This window comes from Chiloscyllium plagiosum, chromosome 9 (genome assembly GCF_004010195.1).
Source record: "Chiloscyllium plagiosum isolate BGI_BamShark_2017 chromosome 9, ASM401019v2, whole genome shotgun sequence".
Classification (NCBI taxonomy): domain Eukaryota; kingdom Metazoa; phylum Chordata; class Chondrichthyes; order Orectolobiformes; family Hemiscylliidae; genus Chiloscyllium; species Chiloscyllium plagiosum.
Genome location: NC_057718.1, coordinates 91,854,298 through 91,871,606, shown reverse-complemented (window position 1 = coordinate 91,871,606; position 17,309 = coordinate 91,854,298). Strand labels below are relative to the sequence as shown.

The 17,309-nt window shown below is 36.7% G+C and overlaps 1 protein-coding gene across 7 annotated transcripts in view; it reads left to right on the top strand.

The window, feature by feature from the left end:
• ralgapa2 (Ral GTPase activating protein catalytic subunit alpha 2) overlaps positions 1-17,309 on the top strand; it is a 585,975-nt gene that overhangs the window by 172,347 nt on the left and 396,319 nt on the right. For 6 of the 7 annotated variants that reach the window (XM_043696529.1, XM_043696527.1, XM_043696531.1 and 3 more), the window contains exons 17-22: positions 2,428-2,568; positions 4,311-4,454; positions 5,751-5,851; positions 7,907-8,000; positions 9,276-9,407; positions 16,398-16,556. In XM_043696529.1, coding sequence (XP_043552464.1) covers positions 2,428-2,568; positions 4,311-4,454; positions 5,751-5,851; positions 7,907-8,000; positions 9,276-9,407; positions 16,398-16,556 — 771 coding nt within the window. The remainder of the gene's footprint in view (positions 1-2,427; positions 2,569-4,310; positions 4,455-5,750; positions 5,852-7,906; positions 8,001-9,275; positions 9,408-16,397; positions 16,557-17,309) is intronic. The other variant, XM_043696530.1, reaches the window with a different exon arrangement.

Sequence of the window (17,309 nt, the reverse complement as noted above, 5' to 3'; positions counted from 1 at the left end):
CACTCTTGCACCTAAACCCAGGCAAGTGCGCACAAGCACCTCAATGCACACGTATGCATGCATTCAACTCAGTGTTCTAGCATGCACATAGACCTTGGCCTGTTACCGTGCTCATTAGCACCTCCTAGGATGCACAGGCCAGGATTCAAACTCTTGTTTAATCTTTGTCCTTGTGAATGCTTGAAAGGGGAAAATGCAAAAATGTCTGTTGCCCAGACTGTTGTCTTTTCTTTCATCGTGTTTATAGTCTGAGATACTCCAAGGGACAAGGTTTGTGTTTCTTTCTATGGAACCTCCCTGTAGGTTAATTAAGTGACCAAACATTTGGTAGATGGTACATAATGTGGGAAAATCTGAGCTAATGCACTTTGTCAGAAACAGTAGAGGAACTGAATATTACTTAAATGGAGAAAGACTAGGAAGCTGCACCACAGATGGATTAAGGGGGACCTTGTGCATAAATCCCAAAGGCTAATTCAGCAAGTAATAGAGAAGATGAATGGAATGTTGCCCTTTTTTTCCCAAAGGGAATGGAGTAAAATGAGGCACACTTAGAATGCAATTTTGGTCCCTTTATCAAAGAAAAGATATGCTGGCATTGAAGGTAGTCCAGCGAATGCTCACGACGTGGATTCTAGGTGTCGAAATATTTCATGAAGCGACGTTGAGCTGCTTCTTGTTAGAGTTTACAAGAATGTGATTTACTGTTTTGAAATATGTAAGATCTTTTTGAAGTCTTGACAGCGTATACACTAAGATGTGGTTTCCTGTTGTGGGAGAAGCTAGGACCAGAGGTCATAATCTCAAGGTAAGGTTTACTTAAAACAGAGATAAAAGAACTACAGGTAATAAATCTGTGGAATTATTTACCAATAGAGGGCTGTTTGGGGTAGGTTGTAAACTGTAATCCAGGATTACATAGACAGATGTTTAATCAGTAAAGGAATCAAGGATTATGGGGAAAGATAGGAGTTAAGGATTATCAGATTAACCATGATTTCACTGAATTGTGGAGTCAATGTCTCGTGGAGTCATACAACATGGAAACAGACCCTTTGGTCCAACCAGTCTATGCTGAACGTAATCCCAAACTAAACTAGCCCCACCTGTCTGCTGCTGTTTCATATCCCTCCAAACCTTTCCTATTCATGTGCTTATCCAAATGCCTTTTAAACATTGTAATTGTACCCATGTCCACCACTTTCTCAGGAAGTTCATTCCACATGTGAACCATTCTCTGTGTAAATAATAAATAATTTGTTCCTCAGGCCTTTTTAAAAGCTCCCTCCTCTCATCTTAAAAATGTGCCCTCTCGTCTTGAAATTCCCCATCTTAAGGAAGAAACAACTTCTAATTCTATCTATACCCCTCATTATTTTATGAACTTCAATAAGGCCATAAGCTTCTCAACCTCCTGCGCTCCAGTGACAAAACTCCTAAGTTATCCAGCCTTTCTGATCTGGGGTTATGATCCATGGCCATGACTGTTAGAAATTTATGGTTTCATTTACAACATTAGGTTAGTTTTCTTTGGACAGCCAGTAGTAAACTTAAGTCTGATGGCTGACCAATGTGATAACACAATGTCTTAAGCAATGAACCTTGATTTTGACACCACCTTACATGGGCTTCCTACAACATATCTCCTCCATCACTAAGCATGTAATTCTGTCTCTGTTGCATCACTTATCTCTGCCATTTCCTTAGCTTATATGCTGCTGAAAACTGTACACTGACTTTTGTTACCTCTGGACTTGATTATTTGAAGGCATTCCTGGACACTTTCCTGATTTTTTTTTTTTACCTTTTCTAAACTTGAAGCCATTCAAATCTCTGGTGGTTACATCTTAAAATGCATCAAGTTCAGCTTACCTATCTCCTGCTGATAGTACCTTCAGCTGCCATGGTCTTAAATGCTAGAATTCCCTCGCTAAACGTGCTTTTCCATCTCTCCTCCTTTGTTTGCTGCTTAAAACTTTTATTTAGCCATTTGCACTAATTTCTTCTTGTGACTTGTATCAGATTTTTATTTGATAACAGTTGTAAAACAAGTTGGGATGTTCATTTAATGTCACTATATATACTCAAAATTCTCTGTTTGATCCTGTCTACTTACATGCCTCAAAGTGTGTTAAAACTGCACAAACCTACAAATGCATTCTTTGATGTGTATCGTCCTGGGACTGAACCAGACGAGGAGATTTTCTGCATTATAAGAAATACGGTATTTGATCTTGTGCCACCTGCACGTGTTATAGATTTTCAATTCGTAAGCATTTTTAAAATGACTGATATACAATCAGTAGGGAGATGAAGCTGAACAGTAACAGGACAGTGATATCCTTGGCTTTTATAAAAAATATATTTATAATATATGCATATATTTATCAATTGTAATTTTCTTTGCTTGCTTTATTTCTTTGGAAGCTAAGCGAAGCCAATCTATCAGCAACTGTGTACATCTTTATGAGGCTTTGCCAAGCACTAAAAGTGTGCCTCTGCTGCTTCACACTGTGACCTCTCTCTTACCTGGTATCACTCATGCCTCCTCTTCTCAGAAACTGTCAGGTATTGTACTCAAAGCTGTATTTCTTCATACTATCTCTTAATTTCTTCACTCTATTCTTAGTTTCTTTCCACCTAGCATTTATAGTATTGCGTACTGATGAATGTTCACTGAAATGTGTGTAATGTATATTTAGTCAATACCCAATTTATAATTTTTGAATGTCGCTACACTGCTCTTGGGTCAATGTTAATAATTAATATCCTCAGTGACATTTTAATCTTTATAATAAACAAATGCACAGGACAAACATATATTTCTTATACTTTCTGAGGGAAAAACCGTTATTAATAAATCCATTCTTGTGTTTTCAAGGCTAAAATTTGCTCTTCTATTGTTTTTGACTAATTCCTTTTAGTTATACACTTTTTTCAGAGTCTTCAAAACTAACAGGAGAGAGAACGTTAGCAGTAACAATGAAATTGGTTCCTGTTTGATACTTAAATTGTATTAATTGAGGCCCAAGCACCATCTACAGATGAGAATGAATTTAGCTCAAAGAATTAAGAAATCTTGCTTTTGGACAAATTGGCTTTCTTCTGTGGATAGTTGTTGCACATCAGTAATTGTTATGGCCCATTTATTTTTGTCAAACGGTGATTGGAAATCCTTTGCTGTCAATTGATTTATAAGCTTTTCGATGTTAATAGCTGTTAAGCTCACAGTTGTATTTCTGTAATTTTATTCAATCTTATTAATATTCAATTTTTATTTTTTAAAAATCTTAAATATTTATTTTTTAATCAGAGGTTCTGTTGCATTTTGTCATTGCTTAAAGTCTAAACGTAGCTAATCTTGTTAGAAAACTGTTGATTACAAATACCAGATGGTTCAAGAATGCTCAGTCCACATGTCTCTTTAGTATATTTTTAATAATTACTATAGGGTAAAACTTTTACACATAAAATGCACTATTTTAAAATGATTGTGGTCCATGCATCAGATACGTGTTATATGCAAAAACTTTTACAAAAATAGTTCAGTAGTTTACATTTAGTGGGCATTGCCTTAGGAAATGGACTGAATCTTCAAATGTGCATTATACAAAAATGAAAAGAAACCTGAAATCGTTGTTCTCACAGGGCAATGTGAACATGTTTTATAAACCTAATTGCAGTGTGATGATATAGTTTCTTTCATAAAGTTACCCACTAATATAAAGCTTATTTTGGACTGGTGTTTTGGATTGCAATTTTTCTATATGTGTTTAGTTTTATTTCATTAATCTGGTAAGACAGCACTCCATTAAAAAAAAAACCCAATACAGCTTAGAGTTCCTGCTGTTTTTAAACAAAACATTATCATGTTGGTTGAGTATTGTTACAATGGGGTGAAGATTGTGCATGGTGCTTAATTTTTCAAAGCAAGGATGTTTGGCTTGAAGTTTTGCTTTGGATTGGAAATGGAATTAGGATTCACTTTCACTTCTTCAGCAAACCTGCAATCACAGGATAGAATCCAATTTGTATATTTTGTTGCATTGCATTACAAATTCCTTGTCATGCAAGAAATTGAGACATTGTATTTGGTGCATTGATATGTACCGATTGGCTTTAACAAGGTTAGTCAGTGAATTTGAATAGACATGCCCTCAAAAATGTCTGAAATTTAAAAAGGAAATGAGAAGTTGTTTTGCTTTGTAGGAGCTAAGATTTTATATCAATTCAAAATGTTTTTGTGAAGAGCATTTTTGAGAAAAAAAAGCTCTGCTTTCACTTATCCACATTTTATTATGTGCGTATAGAAGATGAAGAATTCCAACAATCTGAAACTACACCAGACGCAGAAGAATTGATGTCTAGTTCAACATTAAATCAAGAACAAAAGCTCACCCACAGCAGCAGTACCCCTGACATTGCTGAACAACTGCATTCAGACCTGATGCAAGGTATTGTGAAGAAATACAAAAACATTCTGCACCAGCATTTAAGATTTTCTTTTGTGCGGGAAAGTAGGATTTTTTGAATGTCACTTATAATTAACATGATGCTAAAAGTGAAAATGATGTGATTGCATTAAGGGATCACAACAGCATAAAATATCGAAAGTGCGTGCCTTGGAAGAATAAAATTCCTAGCTAAAGACTATAAAACATTAGTCATTCCTAGGTTGGATTTACCAGGGGGCTGGGGTAATGTGCTATACAACGGAATTAAATTTCGCATCAATTTCCTGGCAACAAACTTTATGAACTTGGGTCATTGTTGAAATGCAAGGAGTCATCTGCCCTTTGCAAGGGATGGAAATATCAATCTCCAGTGCAAAGTCTGCTATTTCTTTGACTTCATTTTCCTCAGAACCCATTTGGTGAAATATTTAGAAAAGTGCTGATTTCTTTTGAATGTATATTTTGGCCTACATGTACTGGATCAAACAATTGAAGATGGTTGAATAATGTACAAGCTATTTCAAAAACAAATATAGCTTACTCCATTGTTTTCTCAACAACTTTTTATGAACCTTTATATGTCAGAGTCTATTGTCTGAAAACAAAAATGTGTTCAAGCCATGGGACTTTTTGCATATCAATATATATTTCATTTATGAGTTTTGTGTATTTTAATGTTGCAAACATTTGCATGTAAGATAATGGCGTGCTGTCCCAAGATTTTATTTAAAAAGTTGGTATTGTATACAGAGCAGAAGTATTAAACCAGTAAACCTAAAAGACCTCCTTTATCAACAAGATGCATATAAAGTTTGGAAAGGAGAGTCAAACAGGACGGAAACATCTGTTCTTGTCCCATTTGCCAGCATTTGATCCATGGCCCTCTAAATCCTTCCTATTCGTATACCCATCCAGTTGCCTTATAAATGTTAACACTTGTACCCTCCCCCACTTCTTGAAGGATATTATTAAACTTGAGAGAGTGCAGAAAAGATATAAAAGGATGTTGCCCGGACTCGAGCGTTTGAGCTGTAAGGAAAGACTTTTTTCCCTTGGAGCATTGGAGGCTGAGGGGTGACCTTATTGAGGTTTATAAAATCATGAGGGCCTGGATAGGGTGAGTAGTCAAAGTCTTTTTCCTAGGGTGGGTGTGTCCAAAACTAAAGAACATAGGTTCAAGGTGAGAGGGGAAAAATTTATAAAGGAACTGAGGGATAAGTTTTTCACAGAGGGTGATACATGCATGGCACAAGTAACAATTGTCTAAACATCACATGCATTGTGTGTTTATTACAGGACAAAAGAGGGAACACTCAGCTAGCTTCAGTAATTCTGATTCAAAGAGTGCCACTGTTGAAAACAGAAAATGTGAAGGAAAAGAAACCGAAGCTCCAGTTGTAAGATGATACACAAAAACAGTGAACGTTTGAAACACTTGTCTCTTTATTCAATATTTAAGATTGATCTGCCCTTAACTTTATTTTGGTGTGTTGGCAAAGCTTTTTGTTAAACAAATCCGGGCAAATGTTAGAAATCCAAATTTGAAATGGTCACAACAATTGAGAAAATGGTGTGAATTTGGCAAGTGTGTCATTGGCTGCAGCACTGCCGTGGAGAAAGTAAAGGGGAACTTGCACGCTTTGTCGATTGTGAACAGCTCAAGTGTGTTGTTTGAAGTGACGTGAATTTATACATTGCTTTGTTTGCAGAGAATAGGCTATGTCTTCAAGCCATGTGCCTTTTGTGAATTACCCAGGAGCCTGGGGGGGGGGGGGGGGGCGCTGGTTGCCTGTTGCTTTTTTCTCTATGGCAACATCTTAGCCAATTTGAGTCAATAATGATATTACTAGGGTGATATCAGAATGGTGTTTCAACAAAGTCCTCTCTGAGTCTGCAAACCAGTGTAGTGGGTGCCATCAAGGCACTGCTTGAGGGTTGAGTACAAGGTGCCCTGTTGCTGTGGAGGCATTTTCATGGGGATGAGGATGCAGGAAATGTGCAGACAGTTGCAGAATCATAAGATGACTGAGTTATTGGGTTCCTCAAATTCCAGAAGCAGCAGAGGTTTGATGTTTGGCCCAGGCACGTAATTGAGATCTCTCAGTCACATGTTTAGCAAGTAATTGAGATCTCTCAGTCACAGCACTGAGAAGCAAAGAGCAGTAAGCTGACCAGTTACATTAAATATTGGAAAAGAGCAGCAGGCTAGAGATTCAAAATGGGATCTTACTGTACAGCCAAAGTAGTCCAGAGGAGGACAATCTTCTTGATAGTACAAGTCCAGAACTGAAAACCAAGCTTCGGAGAAGATCATTTTCTAGATATTTTCCAGAACTTGTCCACAGTTCCCAAAGCAATGAAGAGGAGCAAATTATCTCAGGAAGCAGAGTCCATAAGAGCATCAAATCCTCCATTTCTGAGGAAAGAGTCGTCCTCAGAGGATTCCGTCTGCTTCATCAGCTCAGATAATGACCCCTTAGTGAGTGTTTAAGCTTGATTAAAGACAACAGCTCATTCCAGTGAATACATCACTGGCATGACTGCAGTTTTTTAAGGAAGAAAATCTGATAACTGCCAGGGACCGAGCACCTCCTCAGCTCTAACTAAGAGAGGACCCATGGACTTGGCCATTAATAACATCATCATAATGTGCAAATGAACGTAGAAGCAGCAGGCAGGTTTTTCAGAGACACTTAGGGAAGCTGGATCAATGGTTGGAGGAACCCACTAATGTCATTTGTCTAATCATTGTGTATGTATCTGTCTCCACGGATAGGTTGGTAGCTGCTATCGAGAGACAGATCCAATACACTTGATCTGTCTACCACTGCTTTAGCCATTGGTGCTTTGCACCATGGCAAGGTGATAGGAATAAGTGATCTTGACCTCACTCCAGATGTCTGTTCCTCACGAGGAGACAGGATGGTGCCCAGTTCGAGAAGCAGCCCATACATACTCCAGAATTCCCGTCGGCATTCCAAAAGTGCCCGCCCCTCCATTTCCACTCTGCAACTCTCAATCCTGCTGAAGCTGAGGTGGATAAGCTTCCATTTGCCCAGAACACTGTTACCATGTCTGAACTCTCTATCAATTAATGACCCTGAGCTTGTTTGCCCACATCTCCAAGATTAATAAGCTCGCTATAGGACAGGCTTATAATAGTTAATGCATCAACCAATATTTCACTGTTATGATCAGGCAAGACAATTTATTTTTTCCGAAATAATTTGTATAAAAGTGTTGCAACCTTCTTGATGAAGTACCATTAATGTTTTAAACTTGTTAATTTTGTTGTGTTGATACTTAAACACATACCTTTGTGCGGAAACTTAACTTTGTGAATTTTGTTAATCATAACATGCAATGTGCAAGAAGCAAAATTAGTTGGTGGAAATGCCTTTCTCACGGTAATCTAGAGCAACTTAAATATTTCACTTGCATTTTTGTTGCAGATCTTGATACGTAGGAGCAGTAGCCCTGGTGACCTAGAAAGTAAGGCAGAAACACATAAGTTATATCAAGGAAGAAGCAGCTTGAGAAATAAAAGTGAGTTTTGAGCTCTTTGACACTTTAATTTGCAATTATTCTATTATGGTTTGATTGAGGTAGATTTTCAGCTTCAATCCTAGTATCCTCCCTGCAGGGGAGAATCAATTCCATTAAAATATGCTGTGTGCACTATTAATGTTTTCCACATACAGACCTATCCAAGAACTTCAAATTACATTCTTCTGCTATATCTGGGGTGAAGGTCCTTGTGGATCAACTGACCTTTGATTGAAGTTCAACTACTGCTTTTTCACTATGTGGCTTTGAGTTTTAAATGGAGGAATCCCTATTCTATCAACTTTTAAGGGAATTTGTTTGGCCAGCAGCTTAAAAACAAAATCTTGGACAGTTTGAGGAAAGGAAAGGCATCATTGTTCTTGAGATATGTTTTTCAATTAGTGGCAAGATCTCACCACTAGAATTGTAATTTTTTTTGCCTATTGTTGGAAAGGCAGGCAAGTGGACCATAATACAAAGTTGTTTTAATCTATTTTTTTCAAACTTTGCCTTATAGCTGATTCATCTCTCGGACTTTCAGATCTGTGTCCTGCAAAATATATGTGGGGCTTCTATATGGTTTTTGCTATTTGTTGCTCTTGAGCAATTCACAATGCTGAAATATCTATTTGTCTCCCCTCACTTTTACTTGCTGCTTTTACAGCAGGCATTATGGACCACTTTGAGAGTTAGTGCACTCCTATTTCTCCCTAAAGTGCAAAATAAAAACCTGATTAACTTGTAGGAGAATCGTGTTTTTTGTCAACTAGTAGTATTACTGAATACTTCTGCTGTAAAAGCAAATAGATTCTGCAATAATTACCTGTCATATAGGAAGGAGGAATTTGAGAAAGATTACTCAAATATGCACATAAAATGGTCCCTAGTACCTAATGTATTACTGGTTGACAGTAGATGGCAAATGCTGAGGTGTTGGGCATTCATGTAACCACTGGGTGGCAAGGGATTTTTTTTCTGTTGCATTGCTATGTGTTTGGAGTGACCTGGTTATCTTGTGATTTCTTTTTTTCTATTTTGCGATAGTTAATATTTTATTAACAGGACAATTTGGACATTACGACAATTTAATTAATCTTAGTAAATCCAATTTCAGGTTGAAGTGTTTTGATAAGAAAATAATCTTATAATTTGAAGTGTGAAATTAAAACGTATCTAAAATGATTTTGATTTTAAAAGGTTAATCGAAATTTTATTTGACTAGGTGGGTCATCAACTTTATACATAGGTGAAACTCTTTCTTCTGCTAACACATAGGTGAGAGTATCAGCAGTGAAGCATCCAATGATTTCAATGGTTTCAACGAAACAGAGCTCTTGTTAACTCAGTGGAAGATATTTGATGAAGATTCAGAAGTTGGTGCAATAACTACTGATGCTATTGATGGAGGTAAAGTATATACCTGGCATAAATTAAGTTCTTCTAAAGCTACCACTCTTACAGGTAAGGGATGTAGTTGTCCAGGCTTAATGATTTAGCTTTCATTTGATTATATATAATTCAAGTATGATTTTGCTTTTCCCTCTTGTTCTCTCGCCATCTGCTGCAGACCCAGTCTAACAGCTATCTCCTTTAGGGTCCAGCCAGTTTAATCAGTCGTGTTTGCTCAGCCGCTTGGTGGTGGACGTTGAAATCCCCCATCTAAAGTACATTTTGTGCCCTTGCCATACTCGGTACTTCCTTCAAGTGTTGCTCAACATGGAGGAGTACTGAATCATCAGCCAAGGGAAGGTTTCCGTGCTCGTGTTTAACCAGAAGCTATGAGACTTTGTGCCATTGGAGTCAATGTTAAGGACTCTGAGCGTAATTCCCTCCTGACTGTATACCACTGTGCCGTCACCTCTGCTTGGTCTGTCCTGTTTGTGGGATAGGCCTGCTGATGGTGGTATCTGCGACATTGTATGATTCTGAGAGTATGACTATGTAAAGCTGTTGCTTGACTAGTCCGTAAGACATCTCTCCCAGTTTTGGCACTTGCCTCCAGATGTTGATCAGAGGACTTCACAGGATCAACAGGGCTGTTTCTGCTGTTGTCTATTCTGGTGCCGAGGTTGATGATGGGTGCTCCAACCAATTTCATTCCTTTCTTGTAGCAATTGATACAACTGACCAGCTTGCTAGGCTATTTTAGAGGGCAGTTAAGAGTCAACCATATTGCTGGGGGCCCGGAGTCACACGCAGGCTAGACAAGGTGAGGATGACAAATTTCCTTCCCTGAAGGACATTAATGAACCAGATGGGTTTTTCTGATAATTAACAATGGTCAGTAGGTTCTTAATTACAGATTTTTTAATTATTGAATTTAAATTTGATGGGATTCAGACTCAAGTGCCCAGAACATTAGCTGAATTTCTGGATTCATATTCTAATGATAATGCCATGAGAGCAGCATGATCACTATGCTCCTGTTCCCAAGGTTGCATTTACTAATATCAATGCACCTTCTGATTGAAGAACTTAACTTATGCATACTATAGTTTTCTGAGAGTTCTGTGTGAATTTATCCATTAGTTGAGGTATAAGGGGATGACCTTAGACTTGGTTCCAGTTTTAGCTAAGTTTCTTGATTTCAGTTGAAATAGTGCCAAGTGTGACACAGTTGGCTTCAGTGTTCCTTTACTCAGCAGAATAATCTTGTGGGATTTTTGGTTCTTATCACTGTTCAGCATTTCCAAGTGTATCTTTGTGCACATATGCACCTGCATGTTTATGAGGACTTTACCATTTTCTTGCCTATCTTTGTTACAGAGAACAGCCTAAATCTGAGACCCAGTTCCTTTCAATGCCTTTCTTTGACATTTATTTTCCCATTTTAATTGTCTTGTCTGATGTTGATCTGTTTATTCCATGTTTGAATATTTCCATTTTTAATCTGTCTCTGTCCCCTTTTTCTTTCTCTTCTAATTTTCTTCTCTCTCTTTTCCTCCCATACCCTTTCTCTGGTCTCTTGATTATTTCACATTTTTCTGCTTCCGCATTAGCTAACTCATGTTTTTTTTTTGTCTGAGGCAATTGTAGGGTGATACAGTGAGTTTTTTAAAAAACTTATTCGTTTAAAATGAATATTTTTTTGGAAATTTGAACTTGTTATAATGTTTAGATACTTTTGTTCATGGCCATATAAAATCAAATTACCTGTCACTTATCCACAGTGGATAAAACAAATCATTCGGGAATTAGCTGTTTGAGCTTCGGATTCAAAGTCCTTTGCTGATTCTAATTAGACTTCTAGATATCTTGAGCAAATTTTCAAAATATTCTGTTAAATGTTTATATAAGCATACTGTCAAAGGAATTAGGTCAAAATCGTATTATTGTTAAATACATTTTAACTTTTTCTGTATGAAGTGAGCATTGTTCTTTAACGGCTTCCATGGCATAAATTATACAAAGGTTTTTGAAAATGAAATTTTCAATGAAAAAAAACATTTGGAGCCTTTACTACACGAGAGAACTGTTTTAAATACTTATTTTGTAAAAATAGAACAATCATAACTCATCAAACTATTCTGCTTATGGTGAGGTGAGTATTGTGATCACTCGCCCAATCCCATTCTTATTTTGGACCAGATGACATGGGATGCCTTGAAAGCATTGGAAAGCCTTAAGCAGCTATGGATCACAGCATGTAATGAAAAGCAAATGTTTTTTAAAAGCTTCATTGTTTACTCATTAATGTACAAAGTCTTCCAAACCCCAGCTTGCGTGCACTTGCTGTAAATGTGATTTCACTACTTAGTTTCTTTTGGGCAAGCTCTCAGTTACCATTGGATTACAATAATTATATTCACATTTATTACAATGATAACTCACCCAATTTATTTTGAGATAGGCGTACACAACACTGTCATTTTCCCACGTGTTTTGTAGGAGTTTCCTCTTGCCAACACTGTGCAGGATCACAGAGTTGAAGTGAATGAAAGTATTTGTCAATTAACGTTCTAATAAGAAGAGACTTCATGGAGCAATATAATATCCCTTCTTATTGAACACTTAAAGTTAATTTGTGCTGCTATTCAGCTACACATGTCTAAATTTTTTTTATTATTATACGTGGCATGTGTATGTCTAATAAGGCTGGCATTTGTTGCCTGTCTGTCCTTGCCTGTGAGCTGATTGGCTATTAAGGCCATTTCAGAAGGAATTTCGGAGTCAATCACACTGATGTGCATCTAGAGTTACTTGTAGGCCAAATTAGGTACGGGCAGCAGATTTCCTTACTTCAAGTACATCAGTGAATCAGATGGGTTGTAACGACAATCAATAGTGGTTACATAGTCGCCATTATATGAGTTTTTAATTCCAGATTTTACTGAATTCAAGTTTTACCATCTCCAATCGTGAGATTCAAACACATGTTCCGAGAACATTAGACTGAGGCTCTGAATTACTAGTCCAGTGGCAATATCACAACCTCACTGTCTATAACAGTGATTAAGTTGAACAATAATAGCAAAACTAGAATTCTTAAAACTAGTCAAAAACTGATAAAGGAGGGTGTGGGTTCTGGTAACACAGAATGTATACCTACAAGGGAAGTCACAGTAAAATTGTGGGTTTGATGCGAATTGCAACAGAGCTGAAGTTGCCAAAGGAGTTGAGTGGATTTTGTTTTTGCCCCAGTTGCTATTACTAGGAAAAGCCGCAGTAAAAGACGACTATTGTCCTTGTTAAGTGAAGTCAAGGACCATGTCCTTAGTTGTCCTTGTTAAGTGAAGTTGAGGACCAATTTCCTTAATTGGATTGAGGTGACCTTGTAGGGCACTCCTGTCAGCTCCAAAGGTGTACCTGCTAAATTTCCAACCAAGGTTTTCAAGTGCCTTGGAAGTTTTAAAAATGCTTGCCATTTCTTGTGCCATTTTCCCATTGCTTGGATTCTTTACCTTTTCATTGACTGGTGTCCTCTTGTGGTCTCCTGTACAATCCAATGGAAAAATTGGATCAAATGTGGCTCCTGTTATGACTGATCTTGTTGCTGTGAATTAGAAATGTAATCAATGTGAAGTTAAGTATCGACACTATGTCACATGGAGCCACAATTCATCTTTCAGTCTGTAATGGTGGAACTGTTCTCCAATCCTTCAGCACATCTGCAAATTAAATGGAACCTTGAAATATAATTTTTAGATATTCTCCTTCATCTTTGTGTGCGGTGGGATATATTAACATTTAACATTGCGAAAAGAAAAAAACATAAGATAAAGTATTAGTACTAAAAAATGTGATATCCCCAAGATCCCAGAGTTTTCAATGAAACCAGTCAGGAAATTGCCTTAACTATGACCTTTCAAAGCTCTTTAATCAGAACTTTGTCATGTTAGATTGGAATTTTGTTGATATAGCTCCATTATTTAATAAATTGACATCTGTTAGGGGAAAACATATTGAACAATATGTAGATGTTAATCTTTATTTATATTGTTGATTGCAATTAAATTTTAAATAGCTGTCACCCTTATTTACACCATCAAATATTCTCTGTATGACTTTTTCCTGTCAATGGTTCATTCAGAAATTAACTACCAAAGCATAAAAGCGATGGAGCATGAACAGCATTTGTATAAAAATGAGTGGAAAAATAAATGTCAGAAGTTAGTAATAATGGTATAGATTGGTGACTGAAATGTTAAAAACCTGTGTTTAAAAATTGGACAATGATTGATTTTCTTGTCCTCGTTCTCCTATTTGTTGTAATCATCATGTCTAATCTCACTGATGACACAAAAAGCTGGAGAATGAAAGTGGTTATCTCCTCATTGTTTTCTCAGTGGTGAAATTATTTATAATCCTAAACAAAATTCAAAGTCTTTAAGAGAATAATGATTTAAAATTGAATGTGCTCTGTTGGGTCATGAAATAAGCTTATATGGTGGCAATTGAACTTTGAAAGATACATTTATAATATGAAAGATTATTTGTTAGATTGAGGATTTATGTATATTACATTTTGCATTGAGGTTTTTAAATTAATTGTGGAATAAGTTAAGTGTTGAAATAATGCTTTTTAGTGCAGTGTAATTTTTTTTATTCTCTTGTGAGACATTGGCAGTGCTGGCTGGCCAAAATTTATTGCCTATCCATGTCCTGAGAAGTGGTGAGCTGCCATTGAACCAGTGCAGTCCATGGACTGTAGGTCTCACCGCAATGCTGTTCAGACAGGGAATCTGAGGATTTCGACTCAGCAGCAATGACAGAATGGCAATATATCTTCAAGTCAGAGTGCTGAGTATCTTGCAGGGGAACTTGCAGGTGGTGGTGTTCCCATGGATCTGCTGCCCTTGTGCTTCTCAATGGATTTGGTCATGGATTTGGGGAGATGCTGTCTCAGGATCTTTGGCAAATTTCTACAGTGCATCTTGTAGATGGTACATTCCGTTGCTACTGGATAAATTGCACTTTGCTCCTCCTCCAAGTGAATATAGATAGTAAATAATTGAGCTCCTATCTTGTGCAGTGATGATTAGAAATCTACATATACTCGATCTAACAGTTGCTCTTTCTCAACTCTCCATGAAAGAACTTTAGCATACTTTTTCTTCAATAATAATGGACACTGGTATTTTCTCAACAGCAGGTGTTAGATTAACTGGCCTGTAGTTTCCTGGTTTTTGTCTGCCTCCTTCCTAAACAGAGGCATCCCATTAGCAACTTTGCTGGAACCCTCTTAAAATCGATGGGAGTTCTGGAATATTTCAAACAATGCCTCCACCATTCCTGCATCGACTTTCTTTAAAACTCTTGAAAGCAGACTATCAGGTTTAGTCACCTATCTGCCTTTAGTCATATTAGTTTGACAAATATTTGTCCCTTGTGAGAGTGACTGTTAGAAGACCTCTCCTCCCAATAGCGCCTTGCTCATCTGTTACTGAGGGAAATTTCCAGTGCTCTACCATGAAGACTGATACAAAGTATTGTTTAAAGTTATCTGTCATTTTCCTACTATCAGTTTCCGAGTTTCATTCTTCAAGAACCCCACATGCAGTTTAGCTATACTTTTTACAACCTGGAGAGGTTTTTGCCAATTTACTTTCTTAATCAATTTTTATTAGCTTTTTAGTTATCTGCTGGTTTTTAAAACAAAAAGTAAAATTTCCCAGTCTTCTAGCCTGCCAGTAGTTTTATGTCACTTTGTATGACTCAATTTTTTTTTTCATTGAATACTCCTTGAACACCTTTGTTAGCCAGATGTAATTTATCCTTCTCATTGAATTGTTCTTTTTGACTTGGAATAGATTTTTTTACTGAGTGTTATGAAATATTTGCTTAAAGAATGCCAATGCACATTTACTAATTGACAGTATAAAATATTGTCTTTATTAAACAAGATCTGCATATTTTGGGAATTTTCTGGTGCTTATGATTTATGATCCTGAATAACATCAAAATGTGTTATTACGTTGGTCTTGATGCAGAACTTTTAATGTTTTGGGAATTGAATTCTGGAATTCCTTTCATTTGTTGAAGTCCCTTGTAGTTCCTCTTGAGATGTGTTAGTAACACAAACAGCATAAAGCCAACAGAGTGTCTTTGCAATTCACAAAAATTATGCTCACAATTGCTAATTTTTCAGAAGTAAAATTACACGCATTACGAATTTGGCAATCCAGATTGTTCAGATTGCATTTGAAAATTATGAAGAGAGAAGTGACATATAAAACTATGATTACAGTCATTTCACAGGTGTAGCATTGAACTCAATTCTCTTCACCACGATATGAAAGCAAACCCACAAAGGTGGAACAATAAGCAACAATGAGGCTGGTTCCCAAATCTGGAAAACAAGTTTAAAGCAAGACTATGTATTCAACTCTTCAGATTGCATTTGAAAACTATCTGGATTGCCAAATTTATAATACATTTAATTTTATTTCTGAGAAATCAGCAATTGTGAGCATCATTTAATGCAAATTGTGAACTATTTACTGCTCAGACAACTTGGTTGATTTTGTGTTGTTTGTGTTACTAACATATCTCAAGAGGAACCACAAGTGACGTTAAATCATGCCTAATTATTCAGAATTGTTCGGTGTAACATTGAGGCCTGACTATTGTTGAATTTTCTTGAGATTTTAAAAATGTACTTAAGTTCTTGAAATTTATAGGAATTGCAATTGATGATTATTTTGTTGGAGAATGTCAAAGAAGGGAAAGAAGTTCAAGCTACATTCTGAGTTATTAGAAGGTTTCTGTTGAGAGCCCACAAATTTTATTTGCCCTGGAAAAGGAAGCTGTCGACCAGTCACACAGAATATTGCAGGAACTTCCATCCCCAGTAAAAGTACTATTTACTTGGACGTGTGAAGTATTTTGTACATGTGTCAACTTATTCCAGGCATTTAAATAAACACAAGATTCACATTTTCCCATTTCCTCTTACAGGTTCTGATATTGCCTTTCCGACGCTGACAACAGCCAGTGCACAATCTCATCCCTCCACTCTTTCATCAACTTCCTCCATGCAACCTGAAACCAAGGACTCCACCCCACTTCTGGATGAGAAACTACATCAGTCTGTCTTACAAATTCCTGAGGATCTGGGTACTACTTTAGTTTGATTTATATGTTTTATTGTCTCTGTGTTGGGTAATTTAGTTGGTATGGTGAGTTTTCTACTTGTGAATATATGATGCAAGCATTTTGTATGAAGCATCTTATTCTGGTTTTGCTCACTGTGTAATTTACATTTGAAAATCTCATCAGATATGAATAACCTTTATTATTGCAATATGAATATCATTGTAAGCGAACAAAAAGACAGTTGGCCGTCGAGATTATTTTAAAAGTATTAATCCTTTGTGGCCCAGGAACATCTTTATTTGTGTTTGAATATGTCCTTGAGTTTGTGATTCATAACATCAGAAACCTGTCTGGAACAGTCTTGGTATGGGTATGCTAAAATCGTAGTAAATTTGATTTGGAATTATTTGAAGTGGTGGCAAACCACTTCTCACTGAAAAGTTGAATTCACAGCAGTACGTTTTTTTTAGCAAACCAGAATTAACTCTCCAAAAACCAATTTCAGTAATTAATTTGGTTTGCTATTACATTAATCTTCCTTGTGGAAGAAATTAATTATGGAGTAGAATAAGCAACCTCATCAGATTAGAGTTGGGGGAGGGGGGTGGTTTGCCGATGGGGGAAAACTGAAAGGTGCCATCACTGGAGGGCTGTGATTAATAAGGAGTTTGCTAAATTTGTACCTGTGTTAAATTGAATCTTGTTAATTTATTGGTTGCAACTTACTTATTGGTTCAAATTACTTACTTCCATTTAGATTGAGAAAATAAGCAG